Source organism: Athene cunicularia (genome assembly GCF_003259725.1).
Source record: "Athene cunicularia isolate RWA chromosome 4 unlocalized genomic scaffold, athCun1 chr4_part3, whole genome shotgun sequence".
Classification (NCBI taxonomy): Eukaryota; Metazoa; Chordata; class Aves; order Strigiformes; family Strigidae; genus Athene; species Athene cunicularia.
The window spans coordinates 498,170-513,448 of NW_020799100.1; the positions used below are offsets into that span (position 1 = coordinate 498,170).

General features: G+C 57.5%; 1 protein-coding gene across 3 annotated transcripts in view; it reads right to left on the reverse strand.

Annotated features, from left to right (window-relative positions):
• The window catches only part of FRMPD3 (FERM and PDZ domain containing 3), a 37,050-nt gene extending 22,968 nt beyond the window's left edge, over nt 1-14,082 (reverse strand). The window contains exons 1-12 of one of the 3 annotated variants that reach the window (XM_026848645.1): nt 13,781-14,082; nt 8,546-8,708; nt 8,193-8,295; nt 7,766-7,811; nt 6,427-6,531; nt 5,265-5,372; nt 4,596-4,727; nt 3,933-4,052; nt 3,657-3,793; nt 2,676-2,799; nt 1,900-1,989; nt 208-387 (exon numbers count right to left, since the gene is read on the reverse strand). In XM_026848645.1, coding sequence (XP_026704446.1) covers nt 208-387; nt 1,900-1,989; nt 2,676-2,799; nt 3,657-3,793; nt 3,933-4,052; nt 4,596-4,727; nt 5,265-5,372; nt 6,427-6,531; nt 7,766-7,811; nt 8,193-8,295; nt 8,546-8,696 — 1,296 coding nt within the window. In that variant the 5' untranslated portion in view covers nt 8,697-8,708; nt 13,781-14,082. Of the gene's footprint in view, nt 1-207; nt 388-1,899; nt 1,990-2,675; nt 2,800-3,656; nt 3,794-3,932; nt 4,053-4,595; nt 4,728-5,264; nt 5,373-6,426; nt 6,532-7,765; nt 7,812-8,192; nt 8,296-8,545; nt 8,709-8,808; nt 8,924-11,109; nt 11,195-13,780 lie in introns of those variants that run through there. The other 2 variants (XM_026848644.1, XM_026848643.1) reach the window with 2 other exon arrangements.
• Nucleotides 14,083-15,279: the final 1,197 nt, after the last annotated feature.

The window sequence follows — 15,279 nt, forward strand, 5'->3', positions numbered from 1 at the left end:
CCCCCCCCCCCCCGCGGTGTCAATCCCTGCCTCTGTGGCACAGAGAAGCAGGGGAGATGCCACAGATCTTGCACCCTGTGCCTACAATGTGAAAGGGGCTTCTGAATCTCCAGAAATCTCCAAGAAGATGCTCCAACACCCCCTCAAACCCAACACTCAAGCACAGCCCCTCTCCCTGGTGCCTGCCTCTGCAGCACCTATGCCTACCTTGGCATCCAGGATGCTGGTCTCCACCCGGGCCACCCCCTGGTTCTCCCTGAAGAGCTGGATCTTGCTGACCTTGCTGAACTCTGACAGCACGGTGGTGAGGTTGGTCTTCAGGTCAATGACGTGGCTGATGCCGTGCCGGGGTCCCACCAGAAGCATGGTGGCTGGCTGCTTCTCATCCTGGTAGCACGAGCACATGGAGAGAGACAGATGGAAGGGGGTGAATAAACACACCCTGGGGCTGCACAGGCTCTCTCCAAGGAGCCAAACCACAGTGTCAGCAGTTCAGGCGGGTCCCAGATGGCTTTTGTAGAGCAGCAGGTGAAGCTGGTGCCATGAACTGCCCGCCTCCCCGTCCCCAACCCCAGCAGCTCTGCAGAGCCAGGAATGCATCCTGGTGTGCGGGATGCCAAGGCTATTTAACAATAAAGCACTGAACTGACTGTCCACATGAAATATTCAGGCCTGCTGGTGTCACTACAGAAAAGTAAGAGCACGTTACAAATCTGCCTGATCTGACATTACCTCTGAGAGAAGGAAGCAGAGGAGGGAGTGAATGCATTTTAGAAAAGAAGAAAGACTAAAGCCTTGTCTGAAAACACAGATCTTTCTTGCTCTGGTCTGCCCAGGAAAGGATGCTTCAAGCCAGACCTGGATTGAAGAGGAGCTGGGCAGGCCTGTGCAGAAGAGAATAAAGGAATACTTTTTATCACTTACAGGTGGTTCAACTCCTACACTGGCTCAGAGTCATTGCTTTGGTGTCAGAGATGAAAAGGCAGAGCACCCACACCAGAGGTGAGTTGCCCGACGTTGCACGCCCAGGCAGTGCTGGCGGCAGGCTCTGACCGCTCAGCTACGGCACCAACCAGACACCACATGGTTCTGCCTTCATCGATTCCCTACAGGCAGCCCCCCGAGCTGCAGCTGGGGAGCTCTGAGGCACGGTGGAAGTAGAGTAGATCAAAGGCTGCAAGAGATGGGTGGAACCCAGGAGGAAAAGCAAGGGAAGCCAGGGAAGTGCTGAGACCTTGGGTGGGGGTAAAGGGAAGGATGGCAGGGAGGTCACACCTACATGAGGCCCCCTGGATAGCAGGTGGAGAAAGAGGGATGGAGAGGTGAGCCAGGCAGCGGCTCCACCATTCTCCTGCTTGTCTTGGTGGCTTTCCTCCTGCAGTGGAAAAAGTGAAGTGGCTTGGGTGAGGGGATGAGATGCCTCTGAGGGAGACAAGGGAGGAGGGGGCCATGGTGGTGGCAGCTTCCTGAGAGCTGCTACATGGTTGGGCTGGACCATCACTGACGGAGACAGTAAGGCCAGCCAGGCTATTCCCTGTGTGGACAAGCAGGGGACATGGTGGCCTTTGCCAAGGGTGGCCTCCTCTGAGACGGATGGCAGGATGCTGCCAGGGCAGGACCAAGCTATAAGCATGTGTCTGAATCTCCCAACTTTGTTGAGCTGGTGATCTTGTTGCCCAAAAGGCTGGCAAGAACAGAGCTGACCCTGGCCCTGCAGAGCTGAAGAGCTGACCTACTGCCAGCAGACGCTCTGAAGGTTTTTCTGGATGGGCTTGGACCCTAGTGGGGCAGAGCAAGGGAAGTAATTTCTGTGGAAGCCACATCTCCCTTGGCTCTCCCCTCCAGCACACACTCAGGACCAGTGCCAAGCACCTCCCAGCCCATCCTGAATTACCGTACCAGTCCCACTGTGTTGAAGAGGACCCCAGCAAAGGTGGGAAGCTCGTTCAAGATCCTCAGGTACTGCAGCTTCGCCTGGGCCGTGGAAACCTGACAAAACACATAACATGGGTGATCACCCCCAGCACAAGGGGGAAGAAATGCAAGAGGCTGGTGCCAACTTGAAGCTCCCAAGCAGGGGTGCGCAGGCAGCTCGGGGCATGGGCTGTGCTGACAGCGAGATTGGGGACTTGACATGGGGTGGAGGGGGTCTCCACTCCCCTCCTGTCCTGGGCAGATGCTGGGAGGTAACTCAGAGCAGAGGCGCAGCCAGGGAGGAGCCCAGACACTTGATGTATCCCCCCACATCAGGGGATGTATAATCCCCCCCCAAGATGTGTAACTCTCCTGGGGGATATATACCCTCCCTGGGGAGCTCTGACAGCTGCAGGGACCAAGGTAGTGGCTCAGAGCTTTCCAAGCCCAGAAGCAGAGATAATGATAAGGACAGGCTTAATTGATGTGTGCTGCTTCAGCCAAGCTGAGAGCCAGCTCTCGGCTCATCTCACCCCACTGATCCTCAGTGCAGTCCCCGAAATCCAAATCAGCTCTCAGAAGTGGATTCAGGAGAGAGAGTGGCTTGCCTGGCTGTCACCCTGGCATTTATCTCCCATGCAAGGGGACTTAAGCAGCAGTAACAGGAGTACCCGAGCAGCTAGGTACAACAGGATGGCTGGGGTGGAGGGCACACTGCCACCCCACCAGCCCTGAGCCGCGGCTGTGTGGGTTAGGCTCACCTTGGTGCCGCCAGGCTGGTTCTGGTGGGCTTTGAGCTGCTGCGACAGGGCTTTCCGGAGGCTCTTCTCTTTGATGAGCTGCAGGAGCGAGGGGGGCAGGAAGGGCTCCAGGCCCCACTCCTTCCTGTGGAGAGGGAAACCTGCTTGAGCCACCAGGCCAGAGATCCCACTGATGGGCAGAGAGGGCCAGAAACCAGAGATGCTGTCTGACAGCATCCTCTTGCCATCCAGAGGGAGCGGGAGCTACACCAGCGTTTCCTTAGTGTCACAGCTGGAGCAGCGGCAGCCCCCAGCCTGGGTCCCCAACGGGATGGGACCCCCCACTGGTGTCACAGCCACTAGTGCCAGGCTCTGCAGGTGAGGTGTCTTGAGTGAGGGGTGGAGATGCCTCTGAATGGAGACGTGGGAGCCTAGCTCCCACTCACCTTCATGTAAGGTTAAGAGGTGCAGGGCAAATCCCCAAACCTCCTTTGGGGTCCTCCCAGGGTGCCATCTCCCCCCTTCCTCCCCATGCACGCTGGGCAAGGCCAGCCTGCACAGATGGACTCCATATGGATTTAAGACCACCAGGAGCCACAAGAGGGTTGATCCAGGGCTGTGTGGCTTGGTGACGGGCTGAGATTATGCAGCCACAGTTCCTTCTCCTTCTCCTTGCCTTGGATGCTGGAAAATCAGCCCAGGTTCCCAATGAAATGATCCTGGGCTCATAGCAAATATCCCCGCCAGCCCCTGGAGAGGCTGCTGTATGTGGCTGGATGTCAGCGTGCGGGGGTCTTACACGGCCCCACAGTGGCACCAGGGGCTGCATGCCCAGCCCATAAGCCACTGGCCAGCTCCAGGGGCGCTCCCAGGGCATCTCATGCTCAGCACCCCGAAACGTGGCTCAGAGCACCCCAGTTCTGCAGGGGCTGTGAGCAGGAGCGCAGGGAGAGGACACAGGGGAGAGCTGTGCAGCGGTGTGGTAGAGGGAGGAGGACTCACTCCACATTCTTGAGGGACACCTTCTGGCTGGGGCGGGTGGCTGAGACGGTGATGTAGATGTGGAGGGCAGCCAGCCCCAGCAGCATCTCTGGCTTCGGGTCTGCGCCAAAGCGCTCTCTGATGACATCGTTGCGGCTCTGCAGGAGGAAGGAGAGGTGTCTGCAGACAGCCACGGGGACAGGGCACCTGAGCGATACCTCCACAGGGCCCAGCTGGGGCAGATGTGTGGGCTATGAGCACCATCAGCGCCCCACTCCTCGGGGTGAGTCCCCTTACCTGGATGTACAGGTACTCAAATGCTGCGGGATCACGGCGCAGCAGCTCCACCGGGTCCTTGGGGAAGAAGCTCACACGGAAGAGGCATCTCATTCCATGGTAGTGTGTCCTCTGTACAACCTGTTGCAGGAGCAGAGGAAAGTGGTGAGAACAGCAGACACATTTATTTGCCTACAGAGCAGGAGACCCCCTCTCCTCTCCCCTGGGAGGGGGGTGATTTCTCTCCTCCATGCACCACCTGATCCTTTTATCCCAGGAACAGCCCAGCCTTCCTTGGTGTGACAGCTTTGCCTGGTGCTGCTGGGGTTTATGCAACCAAGGCTACTGCTTCCTCCATGATCCCCATTTTATCCCTGGTCCCATGCAGCACCAGCTTCCTGGCTCTCCTGGGTAAGCCAAGGATGTTCATGAATGCTGTCTGCAGCTGCGCGGGCTGGAGCACAGAGGATCTTCACGGTGCTGTCAGGGTGGGATGGGTAGAACTCTGATCATCTCCCTTGTTGGCAACCCTTTTCACCCCTGAGCCTACAGGACCATGCTGGAGGCGAGGAGAGCTTACACCACCCAGCACACAACCCTGGCCAAGCCCCACGCTGGTGGGAGAAGAGCCTCCCTGTGCCCGGCCACAGCTGTCCCCCTGCCCTCCCGCACCCAGTGGCTTACATGGGCCAGTGGCTGCTTATCCTGGAGCAGCAGGAACCGGTGGCTCTGCTCTGGGCTGGAATACTCCAGGACCAGGGCAAAGTGCTCGATGTGCCTCAGGGACAGGCGGTCCTGCAACGTCACCATCACGTCCTGCAAACACCACGGACAGGCTTGGGTGCAAGGTGCCAGCTCCCTCCCAGGGTGGGAGCTGGCACCCCACTGAGAGCCCCCTCATCCCTCGCACTGAGGCCGTGCCAGTGCAGGATGAGGCCCTGCACTGCTGAGAGTAGGATGGTACCCAGCCACTGCTGGGCAAAGTGACCTTGAAGCAGCAAGTGACCAGCAGCCAGGACCCCAGCACCTTGGGTAACACTTCGGTGTTTGAGGGGGGCTGCAGGGTCCTGGCCCTTGGCAGGGGGACTCACAGGAGCACCCATCCTGGCTGGAGTGCAGGCTCACAGCAAGGAGAAAAGTTAGGAGTGGGAGAAAGACAGCAAGAGCCCATCCCTGGCAGCTGCAAAGTGTGTCGCCTGGGGAGGCGGAGGGGCTATCTATCATGCAGTGGCAGTTCGCAGCCAGCCAAGCACTGCTGCGGTGTTTGTGCATGGAAGCAGGAGACAAGGAAAAATGGATCAGGCAGGCAGGAGAGGAGTGTCACGGTGCCATGGTGGGAGTGGAAGGGCCCACCTTCACGGTGGTTCGGCCATCAAACGTGAAGGATTTGATCTGCCCATTCTCCAGGAAAACCTTCAGCACGTTGGGAATGAGGAGGAGAGCTTCTTTCTTGAACATGTCCTGGCACATGGGGCCGGCAACAGGGGAGGCGAGGAGGGTGAGGGGCACGGAGAGACAGAGGAAGGGTGGGGAGAGAGAATGAGTGTCAGTGATGAAGTGGTTACGGCATCCTCAGCTTCTCTGGGCTTAGGCACTAAGAGGCACATTTCCCTTGAAAATCCAGTGTCTCTGCTGAGCCATCAAGAAGCTGAGGGCTGGAGCAATTCAGAGCTGCCTGACAGATTCACCTCCCCAGCTCCCAGCAGCTGCAGTGGGAATGGAGCATCCCACTCTGCCTAGCACATCCCTGAGGTGTGCCCATGCCTGGCAGCCTGTCCCCCTCCCCAGCTGGTGTCCCAGTGGGGCGGCAGTGGCCGGGGTGGCTCAGAGCCGATCCCCCAGTCCTGACTCTTAAGCCAAGCCTAGCCCATCTCCATCTTGCACGTGCTCTGTGCAGGAAGTTGAGTGAGGCTTATTTTATTTAGCAAGAAGTGTTTCGATCAGATAATTACTTAATTGATTTTGCTTAAAAATAGAATTTGCTAGAAGCGCTTTACGGGGTGGGGGTGTGGGTGTGTGTTTTGGATTTTTTTCATATGCTGCTTAATAAAATCTGTAATTAAGTGCTAATGGCACTGGGCTGGAACACTACTGCAGCACAACAGCTTCCAGTGCCAGGCAGCAGTGCCCTGGTCACCCTGCCCTAAGCCTGGGCGCTCCTGCGAAGCCTTTGGCACTGGGTTGGAAGCCACAGACCTTCTTTGGGGCAGGCACTGGCCCAGATGTCACTCTTGGGTGTCCAGGAGAACTCAGGTGGGACCAGGTTTCCAAGGACAGTTTCTGGGGCTCCATCCCGATGGTGGGACAGGGGAGGATCATGGCATGTCCCCCCAGCACTGACTCAACACCTTGAGTGTGCCCAAGGACATCTGCCCTGGGGGGCTCCCCAAGCCAGAGGGCTGCTCTCACCCAAATCAGCGGAGAGGAGCCCTGTGGCCCCTAGGCACCTCACACCCCATGGCCCTGAGGATGCCTCAGGGGTGTGACTCACAGAGGAAGGCAGGGCAGGACTTACTGGGTCCGTCTCGCCAACTGTCACCTGCTCTGAAAATCGGACCTTCGCCGGGTTGGACCTGAGCTTCGCCTTCTTGGCTGCACTGATGAAAGCAGATTTGGGAGACTGGAAAGAGAGCACCGGGTAAATCACCTGCCTGCCCTTGGAGCCATGGTGTGGGGAAAGCCAGACACGGGGCCCTGAGAAAGCCTCTCCAAAGCCAGTGTGACGATGGGGAGTGGGCAGTGAACTGTGGGTGGAAAGCAAGTCCCCTTCTCTGTGGTTATACAGTGCTGTAGGCAGGGCCAGAATGATGAGCAGCAGCCCCTGAAGTCACATCAGCGCCCTCAGTGTTTTGGGGGAGGCTGCACCCCCAGCCAGCACACACGTGCCTGGCACCCTCTGTTCAAGCTGAGCTCCCGCTGACATAAGCCAGGGCTTGCTCGGACCCACGGCCACTGGTCCCATAGCACAGACAAAGCCCCTTGGATGTGGGTCTGCAGTTGCGGGGAGGAGCCGGGTGGCTGGGAGCTGGGGGATGGCGAGACCCCGGGCAGCCCTGCAGGACATTCTGGCGGCAGTGCCAGGCTGGGGAGGCTCTGCCTGCACACACGCTGGCACGGAGGCGGCGATGCTGCAGAGCTGTGTGTGGCTGAGGCCGCCGGTGTCAGACGTGCAGCCTGTCCTGGCTGGCAGCCATCCAGGGATGGGAATAAAAAAAACTTTTTTGGAGCCTGGCACATGCCCTGCTCCTGACGGAGCAGCGCTGAGCAGTGGCATCTCCTTCCTGGAGAGGAGGGGAGTGCAGAGGAGCATTTACATTTATCTCCTTTACCGACATCAAAGGGCTCAGTAAAGCAGAAATCATGCCCTGTCACCACCGTTGCCAGCATGACGGTTCAGTCTGCTCCAGCACCACAGGCCACCCGGTGCCAGCACCACTGCCAGCAGCACTGCCTGGGGCCTGCAGCCGGCACTCCCATCTCCCTGGGACACCCGGCCCGAGCCTGCCAGGGACACCATGCTACATCCCTCCCTGCTGTCTCTGGTCACTTCATCAGACACGCCTGATGCCCTCAGCAAACCATAGGGGTTTGGGGATATTTTTACTCTCTCCCTCCTGTGAGGAGGTAGTAACAAGGACAGGGAGATGGCCGTGTGCCCACACTGACCCTGAGGGGCTGTGGCAGCTCTCAGACCCAACAGCTTGGAAGAGTGTCGGGGTGGTGGGACACCAGTCCAATGCCTTAGCAGAGCTGCCCAAGTGGTCTCCTGGGGCCTCCAGGGACCCCATCTCAGTCTCCCAAAGGGCTCTTAACCCCTGGGGAGCCAGGGCTGGCCATGGCCCCGCTGGTCTCACCTGGTGGGTGTGAAGGACCGTGAGGATGATGAAGTCCTTGGCCTTCCTGTGACAGAAAGGAGAAATGAAGGTGGATGGGACCTCATGGGGGTGGAGCTCAGCACGTGCATTTGGATATTGAGAGAGCACATCCCACCTTCCCCAGCCTGATGGTGGCTGGGACCTTCATGGGCATCTTGGGGTGCTGGGTAATACTGCTGTGGGTGCCCTCCCAGTGCTGTCCACCCCTTGGCCAGCCAGGAGCAGGTATGGCACTTGCTCCAAGGCACCCCTCCTGCTCAGGTTGAAGCCTCCCCACACCAGCAGTGACCACTGGTGGCAGCAGAGCCTGGCAGTGTGCATCAATACCCCAAGGCTCCGGTTGGGGCACAGCAGCCTGGTGTGAGCTCCCTCCCCAAAGGCAATGAGGGATGAGTGTTGTCCTCACCTGACAAGCTCGATGAACCTCTCTCTAGGGGCTTCACTCACGTCCTCATCGTTGATGGCCAAGATCTGGTCTCCTGGCAGGAGTTTATCCTCAGAAGGGCCGCCTGCAAGGACAGAGGGTCAGGGCCAGCCCAGGCATCCCAGGGCTGGGGTGGGGGGGGGGGAATCAGGAGGGTCCCAAGTGCCCCCAAAGCATTTGCCTGTGTATGTGGCTGTGCAGAGCACCCCGCAGGCCCACTGGAGGGGACAAGAGAGGACAGGAGCCCAGTGAGGGGGTCCCGCCAGGTGAAGGTGCCACTGTGCTTCCTGGCACCCTGCGGCCATGTCCAGGGACCCCCCCACCACACACCCTACCTGCTGCCACCGAGCGCACCACCACTGGCCTCTCACTGCCGGCCACGAAGCCGAATCCGTAGTGGGGGTGGCGCTGGACCGTCACCTGTCGGAGCGTGTCTGAAGGCAGCTGCCCACATTCCATATCATCGCCACCGCGCTCCTCCAGCATCACATGGCTGCGCTGCAGAGCGGAGGGGCAGGCTGTAAGGCACCCCCCCATCACAGCAGCCCTCCCCGCTCACCCCAAGCCCTCTGTGACCTGGAGGGCAACCACGCTCCACCTGCCTCCTGCATCGCTGCTGGCACTGTGGGTCCCAGCAGCTTGCCAGGACATCCCCAGCCCTCTCCCCGCTCCCTCGCAGAGCAGCGCTGCTCAGTGCCTGTCCTTGCCACGGCACCAGCAGCTCAGGCAGGGGGACATTCATTTACCCAAGGGTTAATCACACCATCCTCTCCCAGCATCTCTGTCCCATCCCTGTCCCAGCATCTCACTTCATTAGAGGGGAGACCTGTGCAGGGTAACCTCCCGGTGGTGTGACTCTGGCCATTACCTGAGGGGTGCCACTGCCACAAGGTTCAGAGGAGGAGGCAGCCCTGGCACAGCTTGAGGGCCAGCTCTCTGCCCGTTCTGCAGAGATTTAAGAGTAAACTCGAGGGTTAGCTTTTTCACACTGTGTAACATGGCTGTACAATACCAGAGATAAGCAGAAACAAGTTCAGCCAGTCTAAAAACTAGGATTAAGGCAGGCTCAGCCATGGATGCTGTCTCTACGACTGAGTCTCCGCTGCCAGTCCCGGGACTCCTCAAAGCACTGAGGGCCAGAAGACAGGAAGACCCAGCGCAGGGCAAGGTCATGCCAAACTCGCCCTTGGCATCCCAGAGCAATGCCAGGCTTGGCAGGGCTGTAGCCTGCTATCGGGGAGCAAACCTAGCCCTGTCCGGATGGCGGTGGAGCGCAGCACAGACAGATGGCAACAGGCACGGCTGCGACCAGAAAAATAAAGTGAGGAACGCGTCATTGTTTCTGTGCTGCTCGTTGCTTGTTCCTGTCCAGACTATTCAGCCTGCTTAAAAAAGATCCTTCCTGGCCTTTTGGCAACACATCAATTGTTCTGTCTCTTATCAGTTTAGGATTTGACACATCATCCATCTAATGCAATCTGTCTGCATTTCTGACACCCCCTGCCCGCTCCCCACGCCGCATGTTGGCACCTGCTGCATAGTGAAGAGGGATGGCATGCCAGGCTGAAAGAGGACGGCAGCTTCTTGCGGCTCTGCAGCAGCACTCGCACAGCTTCGGGCTTGAGCATATCACTGCCAGGAAAGCCAGCCCTGCGCCAGCCCTGATCCTCAGGTGACCTGTCCCAACATCCTTTAAGGGATCAGGGTCTGGGCCTGTCCCTGCTGCCATGTCTCCCATGGGAGCCAGGAGGACTCTGAGCAGTGGGACACAGGCTGTGGATGAGCCACGCTCCATGGTGATGGGATGCCACCACTGCCAGCTACACCCTGAGCCATTCCTAGTGCCCAGCTGGACGGGTACCCATGGATTTCCCCTCTCTCACACGGCAGCATACGGATGGAGAAGCAAAAAAAAAGCAAAAGCAAAAGCAAAAAAAGGGAACTGCTGAGGAACAGAAGGGTGTGGGTATCTCCTGGGGCAAGGGGGAGTCTCGCACCCATCAGCAGTCTCAGCGGGGCTGCAGCACCTGCTGGTGCGGGGTGCAGGCCCAGCTCCATCACCAGGAGAGCCCCGCTGTGGGGAGGCGCAGGCGAGACTGTCTCCCCTGCGACTGGCTACACGCCGCCTCATTAGCTGCTCTGCTACTCCCATGAGCATTTAAAAGAACAACAGCAACAACGACAACAAAAACCCAACACAATTCAACCAATTTTCTCAAACGAACATTATCCAAAGCCATTGTCTGCGGCTGAAAAGGGGACTGAATGTATCACAGCATGTCCACATGCCTGGCATGGGGGGGGTGAACGCCTGCTGCTTGTAGGGATGGAGCTGGCTCCCAAGAGATGCAGAGCCGCCGAGCTGCTGGCTTCCCAGGGGACAAACACACCCCCCCCCTCATCCCACCTAAACTGCCCACAGCAACTCCAGCACTCCTATCCAGCAAGCCCCTGCAGAGCATGAATGTGAGTATCCACTTCAGGGTCTGGGATGCCTCAGAGATGTGGCTGAGCTTCGTGTGACTGCTCCGGGGAAACTGAGGCAGGGGTTTGCTCACCAAGTCACATCCAAGTGGATAAGTCCCGGACTATGGCTGCCCACTAAAAGCTGTTGTGTCCCCTGATCTGTCCTTCTGTGTGCAATTTGGGAGTGGGTCTTACCCCTGCTCCTCCCCATGGAGCCTGTGGCCAAGCCACGGCCCTCTGATGGCCACCCAGGAACAGCAGCCTCTCACACAGCTGAATTACCATCAGAAAAGGTTAGTGGGGAAATCTTTGAAGCTTAAATGGACAAAAGGAAAAGAAAGCACACCTCATTTCATCCCCAACCAGTCTGCCATCCAGCATTAAATGGAAGAGGGTAATAAAGACCTGGATACTGACAATAAAACTCCTTTACCAGGCTCTTAAGCTGCTCCTCTCCTGATAAGACTTTGACGCTGCAGAAGCATTACCAGGAAATTAAATAAAAGAGGACCAATGTCCTTGTAAGCAGGACTTATCCACTCCTGGAGAAGCACTAATGTGCTCAGCAGCAGGTATGACATGTCTTCCTGGGGCTGCGGCTCCAAACATCCTTCTCGGGGCAGGTCTCCATGCTGGGCTTGGGGCACAACATGTACTTGCCCTGGATCAGGGCAAGAGGTCAGAGAAAACCAGCAGTAGCAGTGGGTAACACTCTCCTTAACACTGGTAATTACAGCTAGGCTCCACCCCAGGAGCCATCAAAATCTACTTTTTGTTTCTTCTAATTCCCAAGCAAAGAAGTGTGCTGGGCTGCAAATCTCTCAGCCTCACTCACACAGCAGGAAGCTGGGGCTATAAAACAACCCCTGGAGCTCAGCAGCTGTGCCCCGTCAGCAGCACCCAAACCCACTCCCATCCCATGCTCAGCGGCCAGTGATCTGGGCCATGCTGCCTGGCAAACACCGCCCACCGTCCTTGGTGGGCACAGACCAGTGCTGATGCCATCCCAGCACAGGGAGAAGATGGCTGTTCATGTCTGTGACCCCAGCCTGCCTATTCCCTGCCTGCCTGCTCCCAGCCTGAGAGGCTGCACTCCATCCCCTCACATTCCTGGGGACCACCACAATGCCACCGAGACGCAAGGTCACTGGCAAACAGCTCAGCACAAGGTAAAAGGACTCACCAGGAGAAACGCCCCCCAGTGCCCATCATCAGCAGGAGCCCCCCACGGAGGTGTCCCTGCAGGAGGATGTCTGCCCCTCACCCGGCTCTTCACGGTGTCTCGACTGACACGGCATGAAGATATCCCCTCTCCTGGGGCTTGGACACTTATCTTCTGTGCTTAGAGCTCAGACACCGATCCGGTCACGCACTGTTGCCCGAGGTAAGAGACATAAGCTCCGTCTGGTCATTCCCCACCACAATATGCCACCAAGCATGTGCCTTCAGCTTCCTGAGCACTTTCAGACCTCCGTGCTACAGAGCAGGACTGGATCCAGAGCCCTCATTCCCCTCCAGACAGATAAAGGCAGAGCAAGAGTTACTCCAAAAGCTGACGTGTACATTTTTAATTTCCTACTGCAATAAGTCTCTGCTCCCTCCAAGGACCGGTTTTTCTCCCTTTACTCCTAGTGCTGACTGACCATCTCTGCTAGAGGGAAAAGCCACCAGAACAAACTAGTATCACCTGCTTGGGAGGAGCAATGGTCTCCATCTACCCAGGACACTCGCACCATCTCTAACTGCCTTTAAACAGGAAAGATGGAAACACTTTCTGCAGCTGAAAAAGGGCTTACGGCTGAGCCCCAGGGTGGGGAGTGGGTACGGAAAGGTCTCGAGCCTTTTGCAGAGGGGCACTTTGCACAGATGGTGCTGCAGGGGTGGGTGCCAGCTCTCCTCCTCCTCTCTCTGCTGCCGTGAACACCCTGAGAACAAACAGAGCCTATGGATTCCTGTCTCTCCTGCTGCAAAACCATGCCTGGCTCCTCCATCTGCTGGGCTGCAGTTGGTGAACGGCTTGCGAGGCATGTGGGATCCTGAGCACGTGTGGCAGCGGCAGGAAATGCTGGGGAACGGGCCAAGAAGTGTTTTTATGGGGAGCATATGGCAGCTCCAGCCTTGCTCCTGGTCTACATTGCAGGCGCAGCCTGCAGGGCTGCCAGGGCGCAAGGGGGACCAGCCGTGGGGACAGAGCTGGCTGACACCGCCACATGAGTCTGTGCTCCATCATCCCTGCACATCTGCACCCAGCCAGCATCTGGTCACCTTGGAAGATGCCACTTAGACCACATAAACACGTCAGCTGTTCCCAGCGAGGGCAAACAGATGCTCTACTTCCAGACCATCGCGAGGTCGCTCAGATGCACAGTGCACACAGAGGTGGCATTTGATGGCCTGGTAATGGCTGCTGTTTTGGCAGCTGGCTGAAGCGAGGCAGGCGGGACTGAAGGGTGCCAGCCTGGCTGAGACCAAGGTTAAAGGCAGCAGAATGACCCAGGCCTTCACAGCTGAAGTCCTCCATGGACTGAACCTGGAGAACTGCAGCCTGTATAAGGCTCTGCCATACAGCCCAGGATTTTACCCCCTGTGCTCCAGCATGGATTTGCTGTCAATATTAGGAAGCAATTTAAAAGCAGTAGAGCTCTTCAAAAGTGTTAGCAAGGGTTAGCTTTACCTTTGGCGCTGGATCTGTCCTGAGCTGGCAGGTATGCCAGGTACGCTGCTGGTACAGAGGTCGGGTGCCAGATGGCAACTGTTCAAGGGCAAAAATACTCGAGCTTTCAGTGCAGGAACAAGCAGACAGCGAGCAGCGTCCCCCAGCACAGCCGGAGCTGAGCTGCTGGAGAAGGCAGCAAGCGGCCAAAGGCAGCTGTAAATAATGAAGCAGCAGCCGCAGCCTGGCTCAAGGCAGCAGCCGCAGCTCTGCTGCTCAGCCTGCAGCTTTTTAAACAGTCCTGGCATCTCAGCTAGAGATAAACACAGGCAGAGGGGCAGGGAGGGATGGGGGCCAGGTGGAAAATCCAGGACCTGTGGTACCCTGGGGGTGGCAGGGAGGGATGGAGAGGGGCTCAACACCCCCCGGCAGGGTGTGGGACCACACCAACCTGGCACTGAGAGCTGCATCTTGGAGGGCAAGTGGGGCCACTCCTGAAGTAATGCTGCTTATGATCAAGAAATAGTGTCTAACAAAGACCCTGCCCCCCAACTTCCAGACACGCTCAGGTCCACAGAAGAAACAGCTTCTGCACTGGAAAAGACTGTCCTGGAACAAGCCCTGTGAGACATGGCCAGAAGCACCACTGAGAATCTGAAGCCCAGCCTGGATTGCACCTTCCACAGACAAACGCTTACAAACATCATCTTCCCCATCTAAGACTTGGGCTCTCCAGCCTGGAAAGGAGAGGAGGAATAAGTATCAGGATAAGGCCCCCAAAACCAGCCTGACATTGGGCAGGGAGCCAACACTTCATGAGAACTGGAGGGTGCCTGTGGGAGGAGGTTGTGGAAAAGGCAGAACTTTGCCACCCAAGAGCCAGTTAATCCCTGGAGCTTGCTGCCACAGAATGCTGGGGAGGCTGTAAATTCAACTGGGTTTGAAAAGCAATTTCCAGCCCCTGAAGCCAGAGGCCTCCAAAATTCCCATGTTATAGCTTGCCAAATCCTGAGAGAATTTACACCAAGAGTCTGACTGGGATGAGTCCTCTCCCTTGATACACAGCAGGAGAGAGGACCCGAGCCCACCTCTCCGGCACATGGATGGGGTGTGTACCCACCTGTGTGTGTCAGGCCACTGGCACAGGATCCCTGAGGCATGCGTGAGCGTGGCAGAGCTGGGACCCCACCTGCACCCGCCTGAGCGTACTGCCAGGTGCCTTCAGGAGGCAGCAGGGCTCCGGGGCAGGCACTCAGTAGCTGCGCTGTGGGACATCAGGCACCTGCGGGAACGAAGGATGCTGAGCGTGAGATGATGAAGACCTCCAGGGTGTTCGCACACACAGCCTGGCTGTGCCTGCACGAACTGGGGTTCTGTGCAACCTGTCTGAATGCCCCCCAAAGGTAGTGGGTTGCCTCATCTGTGCAGGTTCCCATGCTGTTACAGACACCGTTCTCCTTTAAATGTGAATTGGTTTTACCTGGGGGGATCCCACCATTTTCTCCTGCAATTTTCCCTATAATTTTGGGGTGTTTAAGGGATTTTTCTTCTCCCCAGCTGGAGAAGCACCTTGCTGAGAACAGGATCAAAGCAAAATCCTTTAGCAACAAGGTCAGGCCCAGAAGGCTCCTGTTCCTGCCTCACCCTGCAGGCAGGGGAGCCACTACCCCGGGGCTGCTGGCAAAGCCGAGCTGAGTTGGAGAGCCTGGACTGGAGGAGAGGGACTGGGGGCAGGCAGGGCTTCCCTCCCAGGGCTCTAACAAATTTGCCTGCAATGAGCAAGGGATGGTGAGGGGAAAGCCTGTCTCCTCTCTAGTGCACTGAGCACCTCCCCTGAGTGTGGGCTGCAAAGCCACGCCGTGTGACAAATATTTTTAGGGTATTTTTCTTTCCCTTCAGGGATGCCCAAAGCATCTGGACACTAATATAGGGCCTGGGAAAAACTGGTTT